At 40.8% G+C, this 22,558-nt stretch overlaps 1 protein-coding gene across 3 annotated transcripts in view; it reads right to left on the bottom strand.

Annotated features, from left to right (window-relative positions):
- The window catches only part of strip2 (striatin interacting protein 2), a 30,144-nt gene extending 9,642 nt beyond the window's left edge, over nucleotides 1-20,502 (bottom strand). The window contains exons 1-11 of one of the 3 annotated variants that reach the window (XM_078242837.1): nucleotides 20,279-20,502; nucleotides 15,318-15,387; nucleotides 13,558-13,632; nucleotides 9,711-9,845; nucleotides 8,952-9,072; nucleotides 7,002-7,070; nucleotides 6,152-6,258; nucleotides 5,734-5,861; nucleotides 5,408-5,596; nucleotides 4,684-4,734; nucleotides 1,538-1,770 (exon numbers count right to left, since the gene is read on the bottom strand). In XM_078242837.1, the coding sequence (XP_078098963.1) occupies nucleotides 1,538-1,770; nucleotides 4,684-4,734; nucleotides 5,408-5,596; nucleotides 5,734-5,861; nucleotides 6,152-6,258; nucleotides 7,002-7,070; nucleotides 8,952-9,072; nucleotides 9,711-9,845; nucleotides 13,558-13,632; nucleotides 15,318-15,387; nucleotides 20,279-20,389 (1,289 nt within the window). In that variant the 5' untranslated portion in view covers nucleotides 20,390-20,502. The remainder of the gene's footprint in view (nucleotides 1-1,537; nucleotides 1,771-4,683; nucleotides 4,735-5,407; nucleotides 5,597-5,733; nucleotides 5,862-6,151; nucleotides 6,259-7,001; nucleotides 7,071-8,951; nucleotides 9,073-9,710; nucleotides 9,846-13,557; nucleotides 13,633-15,317; nucleotides 15,388-20,278) is intronic. The other 2 variants (XM_078242838.1, XM_078242839.1) reach the window with 2 other exon arrangements.
- Between the last annotated feature and the right edge of the window lie 2,056 nt (nucleotides 20,503-22,558).

Raw genomic sequence — 22,558 nt, 5'->3', positions numbered from 1 at the left:
ACCTGCTGCCACAGTTCGTCATGTAAACGAGCAACTAAACAGCCATTTTGTAATGGAGCACTCATATGTGTGTGCAAACCCACACAAACACACTGCATTATCTTCGTCAAATCTCATCAGTCACTGTCAGCCTCCTACTGATCAGCACTTAATCATCCCTGAATGATGCAGCCCTCTGATTCCATGCTAAGACACCAGACACTCATGTCAGGAATAGACAGATGGAGAGCATATTGCTGGATGACAGCGAGGAGAGAAAACTTGTGAGAGGATATTCTAATTTTGTTTTAACTTCTCAAATGGCACAGAGTCAGGGTGGGAAACTGACACCAGCTGCAAGCCAAATGGTGTTAAGTCCTGGCTTTGGGTGGGAAGTTTTCTCTACTTTACAGTGGTCAAAATGGCAAGAGGCCAACCATCATTTAAACGTTTTGTTCAGTGGATCAAGAGCTATTGCTTTTAAACTAATAAAAACAATCCAGGATGGATCATTTTTGCAGCTACAGTAAAATGTATTATTTTTCATAGAAAGGTCTCACTTCAGCAGTCTATAACACAATTTTGTGTGCAGGATCTGTGTTAACACTTCCTTTCTGGCTTGTAGGATTGTGTATGGATATAATAAGGGTGCCATTTGTGAAAAAGAGGGGGGGTGTTTTGTGATCATGCACAACAAGACAAAACAAGCAAGAATTAAATCCCCCTTTCAATACCATGGATATAGTGCCACTCCACCAGCCATGCCAAAACACTTATTTATAAACTCCAATATTCAATTGAAAATAATTTTAAAATGAGATAGCACAACGTGGTGTCAACATAAAACGCAGCGCTTTCAAGCCGGAGAGCGGAGATCGCTTCGTGGCGGAAACAAAATACTTTCACCCAGAAAACTCTTGTTCGTTCCTCGGGAGTGTTTTAACCACGATCTTTTACCTAAACTTAACTAGTCGTTTTGGTGCCTAAACTTAACTGTCATTGCCGCATTACGCTCACTTTTACTGGCTGAAATTTACTTCCATGGCCCCTAAAAAGGTGCGGCTCTACAACTGCCGCAGGTAGCCGGCGTCCCGGAGCTCTGTAGCGGCTAAATAGAACCAGCAACTGGCGCGGGATTGTATCGTTCTATGGCACTATGTCTTCACGTTACAGCGCTTTACTTAGTTTAAAATACTTCTAGGCTATATGATATATGGTCTATTGGTGAAGTGGCATTGATCACTTTGAGGGGGGGGAATACATTTAGTCCCCTCCGGGATAAAAATAATTCAGCAGAGGCAGGGATATGTAGACCAGAAAGGGGGAAATCCAACACATCCCCCCCCCCCGGCAAATCACATTCTGGCTATAAATCAGTGTCATTTATCCTCAAGGCTGTAAGAGGGCACTTTAAAGCACTTTTTTCATGAGGAGGCATATAACTGCACCTTAAATTGTTAACGCTGTAAAAAGTCAAAATACTTTTGACAAGTATTTTACAGTCAGTGGGTGTTTATTTCAGACTCTTAAGTGCAGAAATGAAAACTGTGCAATTAACCTGACTTTAGGGGCCCAGGGAAGGCCCTTGGGGAAGTTGACCCTTTCTGTGGGGGGTCTGAGGGGAGGCGGCGGAGGCGGGGGCTGGATGATGACATCGCGGTCCAAGGGGTCCACCTCGCCCTCAATGCCGCTGTCTGTGTCCTCGGGGTCCTCCTCCTCGTCCCGGGCGTCGTCGTTCTTGAAGGGGTCCCGCTCGTTGTACGTGTCCAGGCTGTCCTGCTTGACCAGGGGCTGAGAGAGAGAGAGAGAGAGAGAGAGAGAGAGAGAGAGAGAGAGAGAGAGAGAGAGAGAGAGAGAGAGAGAGAGAGAGAGAGAGAGAGAGAGTGTCAACTGCACTGGGAGGACTGCTTACATAAAGAGTAAAATGACCTATAAACAAACAGTGAGGAGTCATTTTTAAAATGCTGTGCAGCCAAACATTGTTCAAACCAAACCCACTTTATTTTAAATTCTAGTGGCTCAGATCTCAAAGTCTCCAAAAATATGCCACACAATTTCAGGTATTGTGTGATGACGCACAAGACATCAAGATAAAACACAAGTTTAAATGTTTCACTCACTGTAAACATCATATAGCTTCAATTAAGAGTTGGGACAAGCTGATACCAAATATATACTGTGTGATTCTGTCAAACAACAACTTGCCTAAAACCTACCTAAGGGGTTAAAGTTCACTTTCCTGATACAGTATATAAAAAAAATAAAAAATCATGTCCTTTATTTTGAAGAGGTCAAATTAAAAAGAGACTGATTTCATTTGGAGTTATGGCCAATTCCCTGGTGTTTGCATTATTCCCATTTATTTTGTTGACATCCTCAGGAATAATGTAAAGTACACAGACACAGTAGGCAACATTCAGACTGCAGCTGTCTAAGTAGAACACATGATTTGTATTCCCTCAGCTAGGTAACCGGGATGTGTTTTTATAATGCAAATAGAAAAAACACACCGAATTCACTTTCATATATTGTTGGATAAGAACAATATCAAATTTGTATCAATACAACCTCAGTGTAAACCGTCTTAAGGGGGCGACCCAGGTGAGTTTCTTGGAGAAAAAGTATTACAGAAAGCTGCTGACAGTTATTTCTGATATATCAGATGTGAGCAGGCTAATAAATAATAGCATTTAATTCCCATGTAGGGAATAGATCAAAATTAAGCAGTGTGAATGTATCCTAAAGGACTGGTACACACTTAAAAAGGAAACGATATTATCTTTTTTTTTTAAAAGATAACATTTTGGGAAACATGCTTATTCTCTTTCTTGCAGTGAGTGAGATAAAAACAAAAAATAGATACCACTCGCACATTTGTCGGTTAAATATGAAGCTACAGGCATAAAAAGCTAGCCTGGCTCTATCCAAAAGGTAACCACAGCAACTGCAAGCAACATTTCGGATTTAACTTACCACACATCTGCACTTCAAAAGACAAAAGGAAAAATGCAAGCAAGGCCCAATAAGGCTAAGACTTTATATTGAGCCCTTATCTACAAACAAACCCATTTAAGTGTGAAACACACATTCACGCACACACACTCAGACACGGTGTCACAGTTCAAAACCATTTCTCCGATGAATGACTGTGGCAATAGTGCAAGCATCAGGCATGAGTCAGCGTTCTGGACATTAATTGAGCCAGTGCAGTCGATGTATGGTGCGCCAGCGGTAGTACTAATGCTGGACTAAGTGAGGCGTATTTGAGTGTATGGTGGGGAGGAGGGAGGGAGAGAGGAAAGGGTGAAACCGTGTTGTGAGCCATTCTCTATGGGGAAGCCATTCTCTGCTATGTGGTAGGTAAAGCTACTGTAGTGTTTTACTATCGGGGTTAGGGGACAACCGCTTTTAATGCCATCCATGTAAGAGAGAGGTCAACTGAAACCCAAATACAAACACCTACAGAGGAGAAAGTATGTTCGTGACCATCTCAATTCACCTCCTCAATGAATGCATTTTAAGGACATTGGCCCCTAGTCCAGAATCTACAGTGCAAGGTGAGTTTTGCGGCCAAACCTGGTAGCAATGTGATGAAAACTACAGGGGAGATGCTACTACAGCAGTGACTTTACTTTAGTGGATAGTGACCGCTCCAGTGCCAATGACAACAGCCAGCAAGTCAGCCCTGTCTTTAAACCCACCCCCCACCGCCCCCTACTGAGCAGGCCACAGTGGAGGAGGAGAATGAAGAGGAGAGGAGGAGAAGGAGATAGAAATAGGGTGAGTAGTAGAAGAAAGTAGGGACAGAATGAGGTGTTCATGGATGGTGAGGAAGGAGAATGAGAATGAAAATGTTGGAACAAGCATGGGAAGGAGGGGAGAAAGGAGTGTGGGAGGACAGGGAGAAAGATGAGGAGCAGGAGGACGGAAAAAAAAGCAAGAAAAAGAGAGGAAATATAACGAGGAAAAGAAAGGAAGAGGAGGAAAACAGGAGGAAGAAAAATAAAGGCACAAGAAGGATAAAAGTGTCAAGGGGAGTGGAGGATGTAGTTTTGTATGGATGTGTAATTAAAAGAGAAGACTGAAAAGAGGATAAGCAGAGTAAAGGGAATTGAAAAACAGGAGAGACAAAAGGAAAGGTAAAAAAATACCGAAAGAAATATGCAGGTGGCAGCGATAAAATTAAAGGAATAGTTGGACATTTTGGGAAATGCGGTTATCGCTTTCTTTTTGAACGAGTTAGATGAGAAGATCGATACCAGTCTCATGTCTGTTTTCACCGTGGCGTTGCCAGAATTCAGACACAAAAGTGGTATCATCTAACTCTCAGCAAAACACCCCAAAACGTTTTCCCAAAACTATGAGCATTTTGGGTTTCTAATGATTTTTTTTCTTCATAAAACACAAAAAATGGTGTCCAGTAGTTTGGAGTGTCTAGACAACATGCTTGATGTATACAGTAGAAATACTTTTTTTTTCAGTGTGTGAAAAGGATAACATTTTTGACAATTTGGTGCATGTTTTGGTGCATCCCTTTATCATTGAATGTTTATTTGACAGTAGGAGAAGAAAAAGGAAAAGAAAGCAGGGCAGAAAGAAGAGAGAGAAAAGAAGGTGGCGGGGATGTGGGAGAGGAGTGCAAAAAGTCCAGCTCAATGCAGAGAGAAAATGCAGAAGGAAAAGAGGGAATTTGTGGGTAAAGACCTGCTTCTTGGGAAAGGGACTGTCTCCTTCCAAGCTATCAACAAAGGCACTCTGTGGGAACACAAGGAAGAGGGGCAATGAAAAACCAGAGGGCAATTAGAGAGAGAGAGCCTGTCCAGTCAAAGCTCTACTGAAAACAAAGCTGTCCTAGCACCAATATCATCCCTGGCATCGCTGACTTACAACAGAGAACCAGTGATGTTGGCACTAAAGAACTTTTGGAAAACCTGACCCAGAAAATAGTTAGAGGGCGGGTTACAGAAGGAAGTCTATAGGATTACTTTACTAGAAACAGACATGCTGTTCAACAATAAAAAGGCAAATAATGGAAAAACTAGTCTTAGGAAGCACTTATAATGTCAGTATGTTGTAATGTTAGTAATACACTTCAGTTACACTGTAGAGTTAAAAGGTACCAAACACACTTTTGCCTTCTGCAACACTGTTTCACATATGATTGTCTTTTGGCTACAAAAATACTGTGTAGTAAATCTTTGACACGTGCACTTCATGTTTTTTGATTACATGTAGTTTTCAATGAATGCATATTAAAATGTTGCAGTCATATGTTGAAGTTCAATGAGTATGTGTATTTGAAGTGAATATGTCACTTGTATGCACTCACATAGGGGGTAAAATATAATGTGTGACTGTAAAGTATTAAACAGTATTGATAAGCTCTGAATGTGTGTGGCGCATGCGTGTGAGGTGGAGGCGTCTGTACCCTGCGGCTGCGGCGGCCTCTCTTCGGCTGCTGCTGTTGTTCAATGAGCTCCATGGCAGAGGCCGGGGGCGAAGCTGCTCTCATGGCCCTGACCACCTTGATGCTGTCCTCCGGCAGCGGGGGCAGGTTCAAACGCTCCCGACCCCGCACCTTCATCTCCTGGAGCTCCTCGAAACCCCCCAATGTGAACTGGAAGATGAGGATGGAGATAGAAACACAGTGATTCACAAGCTGTAGTGAACACACTAACAAATGAACACACACACAGATGCAAGACAATTTATGTGCATTGTGTGTCACTGTTTCAGTGGTTATAATTTACGAACAAGTATTGTCTTCCAGAGCAGCAGGAGTACTTTCTTCATGGGGAAGTGTGGGGCATTCATGCTGCAGAATTTGGTCACCATGGTGAAGAGGAGCAGGGCAAAGGGCTCTCCATTGTACAGAGGTGAACCTGATGCGTCAAAAGTCAAAGTCAGTGTTTTTGGATTGGATATATTGATATATTTTCGGGTTCATACTTGCATTCTGGGTTTCTAATAGAACATGTTTACATGCTTTAATGTTCAATGGCTTGTGGGAAAAAATGTGGCGCACCTTTGCAAAGGGTTACTTAGGTCACTTTTAGGGACATTACATATACTAACATTAATTGGACAAGCTATCCCCAATTGACTGGTCTTTAGCCTGAAATATGCTCCCAAAGGCAGCCTCAGTCACACACACACACACACACACACACACCTAGCTCATTCTTGAAGGCTTCTCTTGCTGCTCTCCATTCAGGTCTGTCGTCCTCCGTTTGAACTCTAATGGTCTCCACCAACAGGTACATGATGCTCAGTAGCACTCTGCAAGAAAAAGAAAGACAATTCTCAGCTTGACCATATACATGTGTGTGTGTGTGTGTGTGTGGCATTTAACTTGTGCCTAAAACAATAATAATGAGCCAGGTCTACAAGTACAAGAGACGATAATATGATGGAGGAAATGATGTAACAATGAAAAGTCAGTGCAAGGAGTAGTATTTTAGTATGAGGAAATACTTTGTAGTCTCTGCCAGGATAATGCACTATCCATTTACAATAACCAGATGTAAGTCAGGCAGTGCATTAACGCATTAAACGCTTTGTTCACCAAACAAAACCTCTCAGTTTGAAATAACTTCAATGGTTTTCAATTTTGTAGCAGCAATTAGGTGCAAATCTTCTCCTCAAGCCTGTAATTATTTGTGTTCAACTGGTGAATGCACAGACGGAGCTCTGTTAATGTGTAAACATAAGAGAGAGAGTGTGTGTGTGTGTGTGTGTGCTTGTTTTACTATATTCGTGGGTGTGTGTGTGTATGACAAATAATATAATTAAATGTTGCAGATGAGGTTTGTGCGTGTAAACGTGTGGTTGTGGCCAGATGACAGAAAGGTAAGCATTAGAAATATTGAGATGAACTGGGACATTTTGAGAAAAAGAGCAAGACAGGAGACATAAAATTGAAGAATTGGAAGATATTTTTCTACTTATTGCCTTTCTTTCTTTCTTATGTGAAGTGAGAGGAATGTGGAGCAGGCTGTGAGTCATGTGGTGGTATTACTTACCTGAGCTCTGTGCTGTCTGCAAGAGAGATGGCAGGCTTCCTCACTGCACTGCTGCATGCCTGGTTGTTACTGCACACACAAGTAAATACTTGCATCATTTGGGTTTATTAAAAAAAGAAGAGCAAGTCTGTGCATACACACAATCAGTGATGATAAGGACATAATGATCTGAAGTTTTTAAACATCCAGATTGTAAGTTTTAATGTGGTGCCTTTTTCATGCTTTTTTTATTACCAGCACCGTGTGTGCGTTTGCTTCGTTGGCTTGCTTACACTGCTTTGCTGTGCAGCAGGTTGATAGGCCAGACTGTGCCGTGATGCCTCAGAGCAGCTTATGTAACAACTAAGAAGCGTTGGATCCCAACTGAGGCTGACAGCAGCAGCAACAAAGCTGACTTGAAGGAGCTGCTGACGCACCGTGTCCTCAACCGAAGGTTTGAAGTGCGGATCACAGGCGATGTGTTTACTGTATTCCTGCATTTCAGTCTCCCCCTCTCTTTACGCCTTTCTGTGTTTTTCTATCCCCATAAACCTTGGGATGGAAAAAGTGGATGTGCTGAGGGACCAGAGCTCCAAACATGTCACTTGGGTTCTTGCCCACCTCCCTGACCAAGGCTCTTCTTGCCTTGTTACTCACGCTAGGAAGAGTGCTGGTGGTTTCAAACTTTTTCCATTTCACAATGATTGACTTGCCCTGATCTATGCCTCTAGTTCTAGGTCTACAGAGAGTTGTTTGGACTTCATGGCTTAGTTTTTGTCCTGACATGCAGTGTGAATTATGGACACGGACGGACGGACGGACGGACGGACACACACACACACACATTTTATCCATTTAAAGTGAAGGGGTCTGAATACTTTCTGAAGCCAGTGTATATTACAATATAATACTATATAATAATATACAATTATAACAATATATAATATTGTGTTTAATAGGGAAGACTCCACTGTGAAACCATGGTTCAACTCTTACCGCGCTCTAACTTATGAGAGTATGTTAAAACGTTTCAGCAGATTTTTAAGCTCGTGCCCTCTCAATATCCAGATTGCTCTCCAACTCCACCTATACGTTGGTTTACCCACTGCTAGTATCTTCCTTTCTTTGGAGAGCTCCAACTTCTTTGCCTCCAATTCATTTTAAAGAGCCTCTTTCTCTCCCTTCATCTGATAAATGTGATCTTGGTAATGGACAAGTCGTGCCTCAGATCTTTCTCCAGCATTGAGCAGATTAGTTCACATCTTAATATGTTCTTCCAGTGAACTGAGGTAGAAATTCATTGGAGGTTTAACCTCCCTGGACAGGATTTTCATGTCTTCCAGCTGGAAGTCAGTGTTTTTTCTCCTCAGTTTCTGTTTTCTCTCGCTCTGTGCATCTTCCATTGTCACAGTCAAATACGTCTCTGAACCAAACTGCCGTCTAGGTGAAATGTGTGTATGAACCAAACTGGGGTCCCAGTATTTATAGTTTCTCAACATTCTAAACAATGTCATTATGACCTCATGGATTCTCATCATGGACAAGGGCTGCTGGTGCCCACAGGGTTTAGCACACTCTGCAGCCTGCAGTTCAGTGTACCTGCCCGTTTTATCTAAAAAAAATAAAACATAAGGGCACTTTTACCCTGTAAACGTCCTCCCTTCCTTTATTGCCGCAGGCCTTCGCCCTAGGGGGAAATACATTTAAAAAAATTATATGAACTGTTTTGCATCTTTTTGAAGGCCAAGGTCTGCCTTGTCTATTTATCTGGCGTGCTTGCCTTTTAGGTCTCTTTCTACCCTCTATTGTAAATACATAAGCAGCAGCAAGTCTGTAGTCGTATCAAGCAAATCCAAGGTCAAAGACATTGTAGCTGGTGGTTTGGATGGCATTTTATTTTGCCTGTTGAAGTAGTGAAACGTTTTTTATTGACTCATATAATCCCCAGCATATTCAGTGTGTCCTACTTACTCTATCTCCATGCTAAGCAGCTCCAGCAGTGCCGTGAAAATGCCCATGTCGTAGAGCAGGTAGACATTGTGTCTGGACCAGTGGAGAACATCCACCTCTGTGTCACACTCATCAAACACTCCTGGGGCAAAAGGTGTGGGGAAAAAAACAGTACACAAGAGGGGTGTCGTTAGATTGTTTTGTGTGCCATTTTTCCAATATGTTTGCATTTTATTTCTGGGTTTTCAGGTGATTTACTAACTGAATGCTTTTAAATAATATAAATTATATTCTATCTCTCACAAAACAGGTGTTTGGCACTGTATAAATCATACATTATACTATATGTGAAGTTTGGTGCGCTGGCAAGTGCATTAGGAGCAAGAACTACCTACTATCATGTGCAAAGCATAACCCTATAAGCTTGTTCAAAGCACACCTTCTTAAGAAGTATTTAAAGTTGATGACTTTGACAAGCTAATTTCGGTTAAAGTACAAAGTTAACAGCAATAAGTGTAGGAGTTTGTAGCCACAAATGAACTGCTACAGCATGGTGCATGGACCTTTTTCACTAAAGACATTTGGACGTAGAAAAAGCTTAAAATGAATGATGGCTGAATTCCATCATTGTCACAATGTCATGGCTTCCTGGGACACTGGGATAGAACAGAGCCAAAGTAAGTTATATTAGTAACACCTGTGCTTTTCCAACTTTGACAAGACAAAATGCCTGCTGTGTAAAAGGCCTATTGCTGGTTGTACTGTATTAGGCCTGCGCACCCTGAGCCAAGTAGAGGATGGCCCTGGCCACCTTCAGCCTCTTGTCTCGGTCCGTCACCTCCAGCGCATCCAGCAGCCTCATCACATACGTCCTCTGCTCCTCCAGCGTCAGCTCGATCCACCTCCTGCCTCGAGCTGCAGGACGGACACAACAACACAGTGAGCAAGGTTATTTTAAGAAGCACTTATTTCAGTATATTTTTCCTCAGCCTTAGACAATTCCGTGTAGGCTACTATAATATGTGTCCACAGTGTGTATTTGTTTGGCATTTTTTCAAATGTGTTTTATTGCTTTCATTCAAAATTCATTTGTAAAAGGAGGAATGTGCTATTATTTCTCTCAAAGGTTAGCTACACAGTCCCGCTTTGACCACTTGTCCACTAGTACACACCTAAAAATTGTTATTCTGGGATGTATCCTCACTGCAATAATATTTTTGTTGTGTATGATGCAGTTAATTGACTATATGACAAGAATACAAAAGAACATAAACTTCTGCAATATAGGGCCAGTTTGACCATATGTAGATTTTCTCTTTGTCAGTCAATTCTCACTTGCGATCTTACTTAGTATCATACTTGTTAGCTTACTGTAATTATCACACTGTTGGCTTAATGGATTATCATTGTGTTACTATAGTTATCGTACCGTTAGCTTACTGTATTATCATACTCTTTGGTTACTATAGTTATCATACTGTTAGCCTATGTATTATCATACTCTGTGGTTGCTATAGTTATCATCATACCATTTAGCTTACTGTATTATCATACTCTGTGGTAACTATAGTTATACCGTTAGCTTACTGTATTATCATACTCTTTGGTATAATACTCTAGTTACCATACTTGTTAACTTACTGTAGTTATAATACCATTAGCTTACTATTATCATACCATCAGCTTACTGTAGTTATCATACTCATTATCTTTTCAGTCACCGTTATCGCTTTAATACATTATGTAAGCCATAGTGCATCATGTTGTGTAATGTTATTTTAAGCAACACTTCAATGCATAAAGACAACGAGTTTACTCTCTGTAGTGTGTAACCCAATTTGAAAAACTAAACAATAATTTAACTAGTCCTGCATCACTTCAACCGTATGAATATCCCTCATTCTTTACTTTCTGCATGTCTCTTTCTCTTTCTTCCCCATGTCTCACACTTAGAATATTTTAACTCCGATTGTTCTGGAAATCTGGGGAATGCATATCATTTTAGTCAAAGCTGTTACCTTGATCTTGATATTTACAGTGATCATGTTGTAAAGTGTGTGTGCAAATATAAAGACTGACTGCTGCTTTGATGTGTCTGTCATTAGGTTTTAACATTATGTTCAGGCCCACTGCATCAGCTCTGGAAATAGCTGAAAGCTAGTGAGTGTTGAAGCATACAGTACAGAGCAGTAATTAACAGAGTCAGTGGTGTCATGAGGAGAAACCACAAGTGCATACAGTAGGTCTATATGTACAAAAAAAGTCTGCTACTTTTACAAAAAAATACAGCATTTAAATAAATGCATGCCTTCGCTGACAAGGATTTGAACCTTTTTTTAACAGTGCAAGTCTTCTATTGTTAGACTGTATATTTGATTATGCGGACAGTAATAGGCATTAGGCAACGTAACGTCATCATGATCTGTGGAGCTCAGTGCTTCTATTATTTAAGATACTCCGACTTGCTCTGTCTACTCAAGTCAGGAAAACAAAAATGCTTTCAAATTTCTGCACTGTCCCTAAAAAAAACAAAAACTCTTTTCTCCAGTTAAGAGCTTAAATTAAACATGTCGTGATAATCACAGAGATTTAGGTGAGTGACTGATTGGGAATTTCTGGGTAGTTGCGGAGAACATTGATGAGCACACTGTCTGCCACACTGTCAGTGTTCCTGACATATACACACACACACACACAAACACAAAGAGTACAAGTCAAAGAGGAGAACCACCCTTTGACAACTAACATACAGTGCTCGCTGAACACACAAATACACGCAAATGAAAAGACCGTAATGCAAAGAGGCAGGTCTGTGCTCTATCTCTGTAAAACAGCAGTCAGAAAAGCTCTCCTCTAATCCTGCTATTCATTACCGTTCATCTTGGAGACGAAGTGACAGATGAAGAGGATGAAGCTTGTCACGTTCTTTTTCTAGACCAAATAGAAAGATGCCACAGTGACTTGAGGCCTTTATGGCTTCTTGCTTATAATCATATTTGTGGTATGTTACAACAATATTATTACTTCAAAAACCTGCCTCCGTTGCACCAGATTGGACCATTTAGTGTAAAATTACAACAAATTGAACTGAATTATTTTTTTTTTTTTTTTTTAGAATGAAAGACAAGGCCGCATGATTCAAAATTTCTGGTAAAGAAACATTGCACATCAGCATAATCTCTTGTGAGACAGTAACTCATGTAGAAAAGGCTGCTTTGTTCTTGGTAACCAAATATTAATCACATGGTTAGGATGGGCCCTCCGATGTGTGTCTGTGGGGATATTCACTCTTTGAACAGCTTAAAAAAGCAGAGCTTTGATGTGCCTGGTCACCCTTGTTTCACACAGCTTTGAAAAAAAACCCACAGCAGCACACTGAAGAGCAACGCTGGCTTGTGTTGCACGTCAGAGGTGAGAAACCTGAGCTGAACTGAGTTTAACATATTTCCCTACAGCTTTTAGTATGAAGTTGAGAAATTCACTGGAGCGGTGAAATGGATTCATGATCACAGTTGCAATGTCAAATGCGTAAAATACGAAAACTTCAATCGAAAAACGATAGAAATGCAAGCTGAAGTCCAAATGTCATGGCGCCAACCAACTATGAATGCTGAGATGTGCATACACCCTTTACTTTATCTTTTTATTCAATTCTCTTGCAATTCCCTTCAACACACATTTTTTGACCTTCACCATCTCATATATGGACCCTGTTATCAAGCACTAAACTGGAGCCAACAGTAGCATTCAAAGCCACACAAAAGGACTCCGTCCTTTTCTGTCAGACAAAAGCAGTCACACTGTTGGAGGAGCCATCAAGGTCTCTGTGATAAGCAACACTACTGGCTGTAGACTTCAGTGGGTTTGCCAAGAGCCTACTTTGCTGTGCCATATCAGTGTGTGAGTAACACCATTTTGTGTCTAAAACAAACGGACAGCTCAGTTTTTACTCTCTCTTCACATGAGCCAGTAACAGTAGTTTCCATTCAATTGCCAAGCGGCTTTTAGGCTCGCAAAAAAAGAAATGCGAACTAGTTGCGTTTTCATTAACTGGTTTTGAGCGAATAAACTAGGCTTCAGCGTAGTTTGGTCAGAAGTTGGCTACGCATGGCTGTAATTCGCCATAAATCAGAGTAGAAGAAGTAGAGGTAGCTAACCGGAAACCTTGGCCATCTAACCCATATACGAGAGAAAAATGGATAGAGATCTTCAGGAAATTGGTTCAATTGAGCAAGTTTTAATTGTTCTTTCATGTCCGTGAGTCTTGGCCATGTTTAATGGAGACAAAGACACATTATGAAAATATCTGGGAAGACGCCTACAGCAGAAACAGCTGATCAGTCCTGTGATTTAAATGTTGTCTATCTCAGAGTATATTCGGCAGAGGTGTTTCCATAGCAAATCATCTCTTTTTTGACAAATCAAATCCAGCTTTTCTAATAATAATAATAATAATAATAATAATAATAAATTTTATTTATATCTATCCTATCAGGTGAGAAATGTAAGACTATTGTAAGTGGAAAGCTAATCTGAAGAGGTGTGTTTTGAACGTGTTCAGGTCAGTACAGTCAAATATGTGCATCAAAATAGGTAAATGGAAACATGACTAGCGAGGGGAACAAACCATGGCTCCTGAAGTCCTCCTCAAAGTAGTCTCTGTTCAGGGCAAACTCTGGCTCCTCTGTGTAACTGTAGAGCTCTGTGGACAGAATACAATAGAATTAGAGCTGAAACGATCAATCAGAAATCAGAAAATTAATCAGCAACTATTTTGCTAATCACTTAAATCACATTTCATGCAAAAACTCTAATCATTCTCTGGTCACAGCTTCTCCAATGAGAGGATTTGCTACTTCTCTCGTTTGTTTGTTTGTACAATTTTTGGACGTGTTACAATCAAACAAAAAAAATCAACACAATCAATAATGAAACAAATGGTCAGTAACAGCCGTAAAGCGAATAGAAACAGAAGACAGGTAAACTGCGCTACTCTACAAAAACAAAACCGACCAGCTGCTGTCTCCTTAGTGGTGATCTCAATTGTTTCATGCACAGTCCAATGATTCGTCACGTTGCCATGCTTTTCCTCCTGTTCTGAGAGCAGTCGTCACTCCTCGACCCCGAGGAGCTGTCGCCAGAAAGCTGCTCTGTCTGTCTGTCTGTCTGTCTGCCTGCCAATGGGACTAACACTCAGCTGCTGCCTGCCATCTACCAGGAGCACAATCATTCTGACTTGACATCAATGTCGTTATTCAACTTTTCTCTCAGCACATCACCTGGCTCTGAGAAGAAATGGTTGATGCTGAAGAGGAATCTAAAATTACACACTTGAAATAAACTATTGTACCAACTAAAGTACAATCAGAAACATCTATCAGCATTGTTGCATTTATGCATCTTTGGGCCATTTATAATTCAAGCTCCAAGTCACGCATGAGCTGTTACCAGATACACAGATGCTGGATCAATTCGGTAGTTCTGAATGTATACTCATAATTCTTATGAATACGCATAACATTAGTCATACAATGCGTCCTATATCTGGAAAACAAAGAATATTTTGTTCTGTGCCTTCAGCATTGTGTCAGCTTATTGTCTTGTTGTTATGAATAACACTGTAACATAAAACAGCTGAAGAAAACCTGAGGAACGCAGATGCAGCATTATATTTTCCAATCAATAGCACATTGTAGTTTGTATGCTAAGTAGAAACAGAGGTATTACTGCAGGAATTCTGTGAAAGAAATGTTGTATCAACCATGCATACTTTTAACTGTATAAGTCTGACATAAAAAAGGAAATTGGATAAAAGCAACGGAACGCGCAAAAGGGACAGCTTCAAGCAAGTAACCAGGCCAGACTATGCATGGAGGTACATCACAAACAGGTTTTACAAATGTCAGTTTTTGCTTTGTGAGACTGTATGCAAACACAGCTGTGCTTTGAGAACATTTGCTATCCTGATGTCATTAGTCTTTGGTCATAAAGTAAAATATTGGACATATTTTGACCTGATGGTGGCACTAGACCATCAAAGTCATACACATTCACCCTCTAGGTACCATGGATATTTGTACAAAATTCCATGGCAATCCATCCAATAGGTGTCAAGCTATTTCAGTCTGGACCAAAGTGGTGGACCGACATATAACCATCATGGGAAAACCAGATTTTAGTAAACAATATGTAGCATACATGGTAGCAGAATCACGAATACTTATCTAAGACTACATACATTTATTTAACCAGATCAAATGTTATCATTTTAATAAAGGGTTAGCACATTGAATGCAGCAACTACTGTATGAAAGAAGCAAATGGGGTGCAAGCTTCATACAAATATTTTGAAGAGAAGTCTGGTGTTTAGTAACAGGCCAGTCTTACCTGAAAGCTCAGCAGTCAGTGTGTCTGTGTCTCCGTACTCAAACTCCAGGTTGGGTGACTCCATGGAGCTCTGTGAAGAACAAAACACACATTAGCATATATACATTATAGTATGACACTGATCTCAGCTAAATCACAGATGTCCTGACACCCACATAATACCGCAGGCTATTCCCATTTAGCAACACCTACAACTAACCTGTACTCCACTTGTACCACAACCACAACTCCAACAAGCGCCCACGCACACTCTTCAAGCTCGTTCACAGTTTTGATTGGCTGCTGAATATCTCCGGCAGTGTTGATTAGTCATTTACATGACTTTTTTTCTCAGATCTCGCAATTACAGATGCTCTCTATTGGCACACATGGCTACTGCCTGATCAGGCTGATTGAACAGTTGAAGTACGCTCTCCATAACAATGATCCAGATACTCGGGTAGAGCAATAAACTGCAGCAAGGAAGGAGTGAGGAAAGAGAGGGCGCAGGATTCAACATGTTATTATTATTTCAGAGCAGATTAGCTCCTGTATGCGGTCGAGGGTCTCTCTTGACTCTGACTTTAGCCTCACCCTGTGATTAGCACGAGACACACTGCACACATTAAGTCTCTAGGAACACACTCACACAAATGTTTCCTACAACCTTGTGTATCAACTATTAAAACAAACACACACACACACACACACACACACACACACACACACACACACACACACACACACACACACACACACACACACACACACACACACACACACACACACGCTCTCAACATTGTGAAAGGAATTCTTCCCTCCAAAATAGAGAAGCATATCATGATATGAAGAACCTTGGCAGTGTATCCTGCTTATGATTAACACCTGGGACAAATAGAAGCATAACAGAAGTAAGAGCATTAGCCTAGTAACTTGAAAATTCTTGGTTTTTATCTCTTTGTCTTTTGGGTAGATAGAGGATGAGTAATTGCCCTACAGTGACTATTAAAGATTAATTTTATGTTAACGAGGGTAATAATAAAAAGATTCCTCCTCGCAGCAGTGGAAGGCTCCAAGCTACGAGTGTTAGATGTGTTTAACCCTGTGAAAAGTGCCCCAGGGCCAGGACTGTAAACAAGGATGTGCTCTGAGTCAGCTATCCTAGCGTGCTGTCATGTAACTATCTCCTATAAATACCTGCTGCAACCAAGTCAGCATGAACTGAAATATACAGGACGTCAGCAGGCAGTTTGTTTATGACGGCGAGCCAAAGCAATTAGATTCAACGTCATTGTTGCATTTGTAAACCAGGAAATGAGAACCACTTGGGAGCGCAGATGATTCACCAAAATTACCCACAACTCTTGAGTGCGAGTGAAGGAAGACAGTGGGTGTTTGTGACCAGGTGCTGTCTCACTTTTACAATCTTAAAATCAAGTGGCATTTTATTTTGGAGGCATTCAACTTGAAATATTTTGTTTTTGTACACTATTTCTATACCTTTAAAATTCCAGTGCATTTAGAAGATAGAAGTATAGGGTGGTCTTGCAGTTAAAGCAAATTCAGCCCTTCAGCTTACTACACTACACATACATATCACACTTATGTTATGTTGTTTATGGCTTGTATACAGTGAAACTGCTTATTATTCATCCATTCGACATCATTTGTCCATTTAGTGCATTATAATTAACTTTTATCAACTGCCACTGTGCCTTTACATGGAAAACAACATCAGATCCTGTATACAATAGCAATTACAGCCTTAGTTGTGTGATTTAATCTGTGCTGCAGGCAGCTATTCCAACACCAATATTCATCCACTGCTGCCACTGCACAATCCCTCCCATTCATCCCGATGTCTGATGGCTCAGTCTGTTGACAAATAGGGCTGAGACCAGCAATTATTTTCATTATTGACTAATGTGTTGATTTTTTTGATTAATTTCTTTGTTCAGTCTATTAAATGGTAATTGGGCAATTTGTGAAAAATGGCCATCACAATTTCCCAGAGCCCAAGGGGACGGCTTCATATGTCTTGTTTTGTCCAACCAACAGACCATCAAACTTGCACACATTGCACACAGCTCTTATCCATAATACCATTATTTTTCATTCATCTTCAACCTAAACAAAATAACAAACAATGACGACATTTTCAGCGTGACGAAATAACCCTGGTGATGGCATTAGGGTTACCTCGACTTCGACTTAAAATCTATAACAGAGTCTATTACAAACTGGGTGTGTGGAGTTTGAAGGACATGGGCATTTAGCAGACTGGGAGGGTCTAATGAAAAGAAGCTAATGGTTGCATTATGGGAAATGTAGGATCTAGCTTTTTTTTTTAAGCTTGACCTATACTACAAACTAATAGTTATGATAGCTCAACTGAATTGCTTGACCCTTTAACTTCATATTATTGCCTCCGCCATGGAGGTTTTCAGTTTGGTTTGTTTCTTTGTCTGTCAGCAGGACAACGGAAAAACTACTGGCCTGATTTTCATGAAACTTGGTGGAAGGGTGTAGCACGGGCCAAGGCAATACCTTTTGGAGCGGATCCGAACCACGGAGGGATACACTAATTATTTTTCACTTTCGTTAACATTGCGTAATCGAGCATGGCCTTGGAGGAGGTCTGTGATCTCCAGGTGCCCTTCTAGTTCTAAAAGTAATCCTGTTTTTGGATGAATTGATTATCCATTTATTCTTTTATGTGTCAGACAATTGGAAAAATTCCCCATCACAATTTGTCAGAGTTGACGTCTTGAAATTGTGCAACAGATCACAACCCAAAAGATATTCAATTTGCAACTAAATGAAACATTGAAAAGCAGCAAATTCTCACATTTGAAACAACCAATTTTTTACTTAAACATTGACTTAAACATGATAACACGGTTATCACTGTCATCAATTACTATTACGTTAGTTGATCAATAGAAACAAGCAGCCTCATCCACCAGCCATCTGGTGTCACCCAGGGACACGCAGCGCAGAGGGTCTACACTTGTTCCTGAAACCGAAGTGACCGCTCTTTTCAAACCCAACTCAGGAGGTTTCTTTAATTCCCGCAAGCATCAACACAGGAAAACCCTGTCTCTCTCCCCATTTTCTGGAATGTCTCTCCAGTCTCTCCTCTCAGCCACCAGCTGAGAACGAGCCATCCTCACTCCAAACTGGCACCTCTTCTGTTCTCCCACACTCTCTGCGCCACATCAGTGTGCAAACACTGGGCACAATGTCAAGGCAGGCCACCCCCACTCCTACCAACATATGCCACATAGAGAAGAGACGACTGATCTACCCAGCACAAATGACGGACAGTTTACATACATGAATGAATCAGATTTGAGGATAACTGAACAGAGACACAGGAGCCCAGTTCCAGTGCAGCGGCCAGGGAACATCAGCATCAACACAACATTGACGTGAAGTGCTTTTAACGTCCATGTAATTCACCCCCCCACACCATCACCAACCCCCCCGTCCCAGAATCCAACGGCTGTGAGATGAATATGCTCCAATTCCCTCAAAACCATTCAATCTGCTCATTCTCAAACAAACGCATGTCAGGGGTGAGTGGATTTTTGGCCTGGAAGACAGCTTTGATTGCTTAACTTCTGAGCAACCCAGAAAAGAAAAACATCTTTTTCTAATGTTTTCATGAGGGAATGAATTATAGCTGCATAGCACTAAAAGGAGGCATCGTCAGACTGAACATGAGGCATGCTGCTTTCATGTTGAGAGAAGCAGAGTAGATTTACTGGTCTATACCATATTTCAGAAGGTGGCTCCAAACACTCTTAAAATCATATCAAATCTGTTGGTAAACTGGTGTGTCTCAGCCTCTATGATTGGATGAAAGGAAATCTTGTCAGGTTGCAGCTCACAATTATTTTCATTCAAGCTAGCATTTTTATTAATTGTATTCAGTTTTTTTTAAGCAACATGGCAAACATATGATGGTCCAAGCTTCTCAAATGTGAGGATTTGCTGCTTTTCTTTACCATATATGATATTAAATTGGATCTTTTATGTTTGGACTGCTGGTCTGATAAAATGAGCAATAAGTCACTTTGGGCTATGAGGTAATGGACATTTTTCACAATTTTCCGTAATGTCAAGGATAAAATGATTAATTGATGAATCGAGAAAATTATTTAAAGATTAGTTGCTGCACTAAATTCAAGTATAGTAACTGTTTTTAAAGAAAGAAATAATCCTCTTAAAAATATAATGTCCATCACATTACCAGAAGTCAAGTCTTAAGTTGGTCACTTACTTTACTTGACAGCAAACCCATTTATAATGATATGAACTGATAACTATTTGCCTTTGTGAAGCCTTAACCTGCACATGTTTACTATTAGTAGGCTACTTGATGAATGACTTTAAAGTAGATTTTCAAAATGTATTTGATTTTAGTCAACAAAGCAATAAACGGAAGGACACAAGCCAATGTCAACTATGAAGGATAAGGACATTTTAATTCATGGGATAATTACCACAAGAGAATAAACATTCATACCAATGTTTGGTAGTGGTGGTGTGGTCCTGACAGGAGCAGTCACATTTCACAACCTTCATTCTCCACGTTGGGCACCACTGTAGGATTACTGCTGGGTTATTTATAGGAGCCGGTTGCCAAAATAACACCTCGGTGTCTGTCTGCCTGCCAGCCAAGACATGGACTCACCGCATGGAAAGGACATTCAGCTGGTCTGAAAGCTCCCCAGCAACACACACACACACACACACACACACACACACACACACACACACACACACACACACACACACACACACACACACACACACACACACACACACACACACACACACACACACACACACACACACACACACACACACACACACACACACACACACACACACACACACACACACCTCTAGTGCGCTCCATATAGGCTACCATAAGCGGTAGCAGCCGACTGTACACAAACGCATCTCTAATTTACCTCCGACTCCTTCTGCTGAACCTTGAACACATCTTTCCCTTTCGGCCTCTGTCTGTCGCCGTTATCGTTAAGATTATTAATGATAGGTACCTCCATGTCCTCCGCCTGCATCTTTCTCGGTCGTTGCAGCTTACTTCCTCCTCCGCGGGTAGCGCATACCGGTCCGGTGGAGAGCTGCGTGTGACTGCACCGCACCGGGAGCAGCACCGGCTCCTCAGCCCAAGTTGAGGATCTCCTCCTCCTCCTGCCTGTTTGGTTCGATGTCCCTATGCGCCCCGAGCGGGCGGGGTTAGAGAATCAACAGCAGAGAGGAGCATCAGCTGCCCACAATACAAGTCAAATGAGGTGGTTACCATACACAGGGTCAGTGCACTAATGCAGCGAGATGGTGGTTAGAGATGCTGAAGAACTAATACACCTCATATCAAAATAAGAACCTTTACTGGAGGTGCAGTCAAGGTCTGTAAATGTTAAAATTACAAACACTGGTTAAACAATGCCTATATGCATTGTTTCCTGTAAATCCCTTTTATTTGTGAAGGCAACTTATGGAGGACTCCGCCATTAACAGTGAAAACTACAGAGTTCATTACAGAATGCAAAGACATTGAATGGCTATTGCTGAAAAAAAAGGGGTAAATTAGCTTTTTTACATGTTTTGTAGCTCTTGCAAATTGTAGCCTACATGATGTTTTTCTACCAAGTAGCCCTTTTCTATAGCATACTAATTTTTAGTTGCTAAAACTGGTGTCAAAAAGTCATATTGTGGTCTTAACTCACCTTTGACCAGTTAAGACCACAATAGTTAGTGTTTTTTGTCTTGGGCAGCACAGTTGGCTCCAGATGCGGTAGAAAAATAATAACCACCAAAATGGATGTTTCCCAGTAGCTGTCAAACTAAATTACCAATAACAAGATGTTCTCCTTGGTAATACAATGGATAGTGATACAAAGTATTGTCAGGGGTCCAGATCAGTTTATGTGTCTGCCTCCTAATTTCTGTGGCCCACACCCACCACCCCCACTTCACCTCCTGTCACCCTCCGTTCATAGGAGCAAGTGAATTATTGATATGTGGAGGTGGGGGTTGGTGTGGAGGTTGCCAAACACTCCAAAATTACTCCAAACTACCTACCAACACACACAATCCCTTACTGTGAAAAACACTTAAGATGACATGATTGGATTGCACTTAACTACCGGCAGAACGTGACCACATGGCAGGACAGCCGGGGACAAGTTCATGATTAAATACAATTAAATTAAAAATGATTCACTGCTGGTTGAATCCATTTAGACTCTCTTTGTCCGACTCTAGAAGTCTGACAAAGCTATGAATCCACACTTTGTATAATAATTCAGAAGTGTAAACCAACACAATCAATAAGGAAGGAAATAGTTGTATTTCATAGATGAAATATTAACTTCAAAGGAGTATTCCAGAGATTTAGTAGTACACTTTCAAAAAGTTGGTTGTGGTCAAAATCAAAGCAACAGAGGCCAAGATATCATTACCATAATGCCTACAGCTTTTGAACTTCATGCCCCCCCCAGTTTCTGACGCAGGCTTTCTGTTATAATTAAGTCAAGCCCAAGCTGAAATAACCCTGGTGACATCATCAGGGTTTTTACCTCAGACTTAAGATAGCTCCTTGACATTGTACAATTATTTTTCACAGGCTCACATGAGGACATTGAGCTTGTGTATTATTGGTGTAATGAAGCTTTTGAAGGAATTCTTTTTTTTTTAATGAGAAAGAAATATTCCCTTAAAATGCAGTGTTTAAAAATCTACCGAGTATTTAAATTGGATCTTGCTTTGAACGAGGAAATCATCCTTTCACAAACTGAAAATACTTTGATTTAAATATCAAAATAGGTTTGTGTTAAATGTTGTTTTAAATGTTGAGCTTTTATTGGCTAAGAAACAGAAACACAGGGAGAATCAGTGCAGAGTCAATCTTTGAATTATAGTTTGGATTGTTGCAAATGATATCTTCTTCTATTATGTGTCAAACTATCCATTTAATCCTGTGGTGCTGATTTGTGTGTCAAGAATAAATAAAGGATCGCAGCCAGCTGTTGATGTCAGAGACGTCCCTGTCTGATCACGGAGGCTCACATGAGATCACTGTGGCTCTGACAGACCTCAGCAGCTGCACACATGGGCTCCCCTTCCCCCAACACACATTAACACAACTACTCAGAAATCTATACACTATGAAAACAGATCGGAACAACACACATCAAACACCTACATAAGTGGGTGCGTTGAAAAGG

The sequence above is a fragment of the Sander vitreus genome, chromosome 23 (assembly GCF_031162955.1).
Source record: "Sander vitreus isolate 19-12246 chromosome 23, sanVit1, whole genome shotgun sequence".
Taxonomy (NCBI): Eukaryota; Metazoa; Chordata; class Actinopteri; order Perciformes; family Percidae; genus Sander; species Sander vitreus.
Note: the sequence above shows the minus strand (reverse complement) of the source record. Positions and strands in the feature narration are given on the sequence as shown.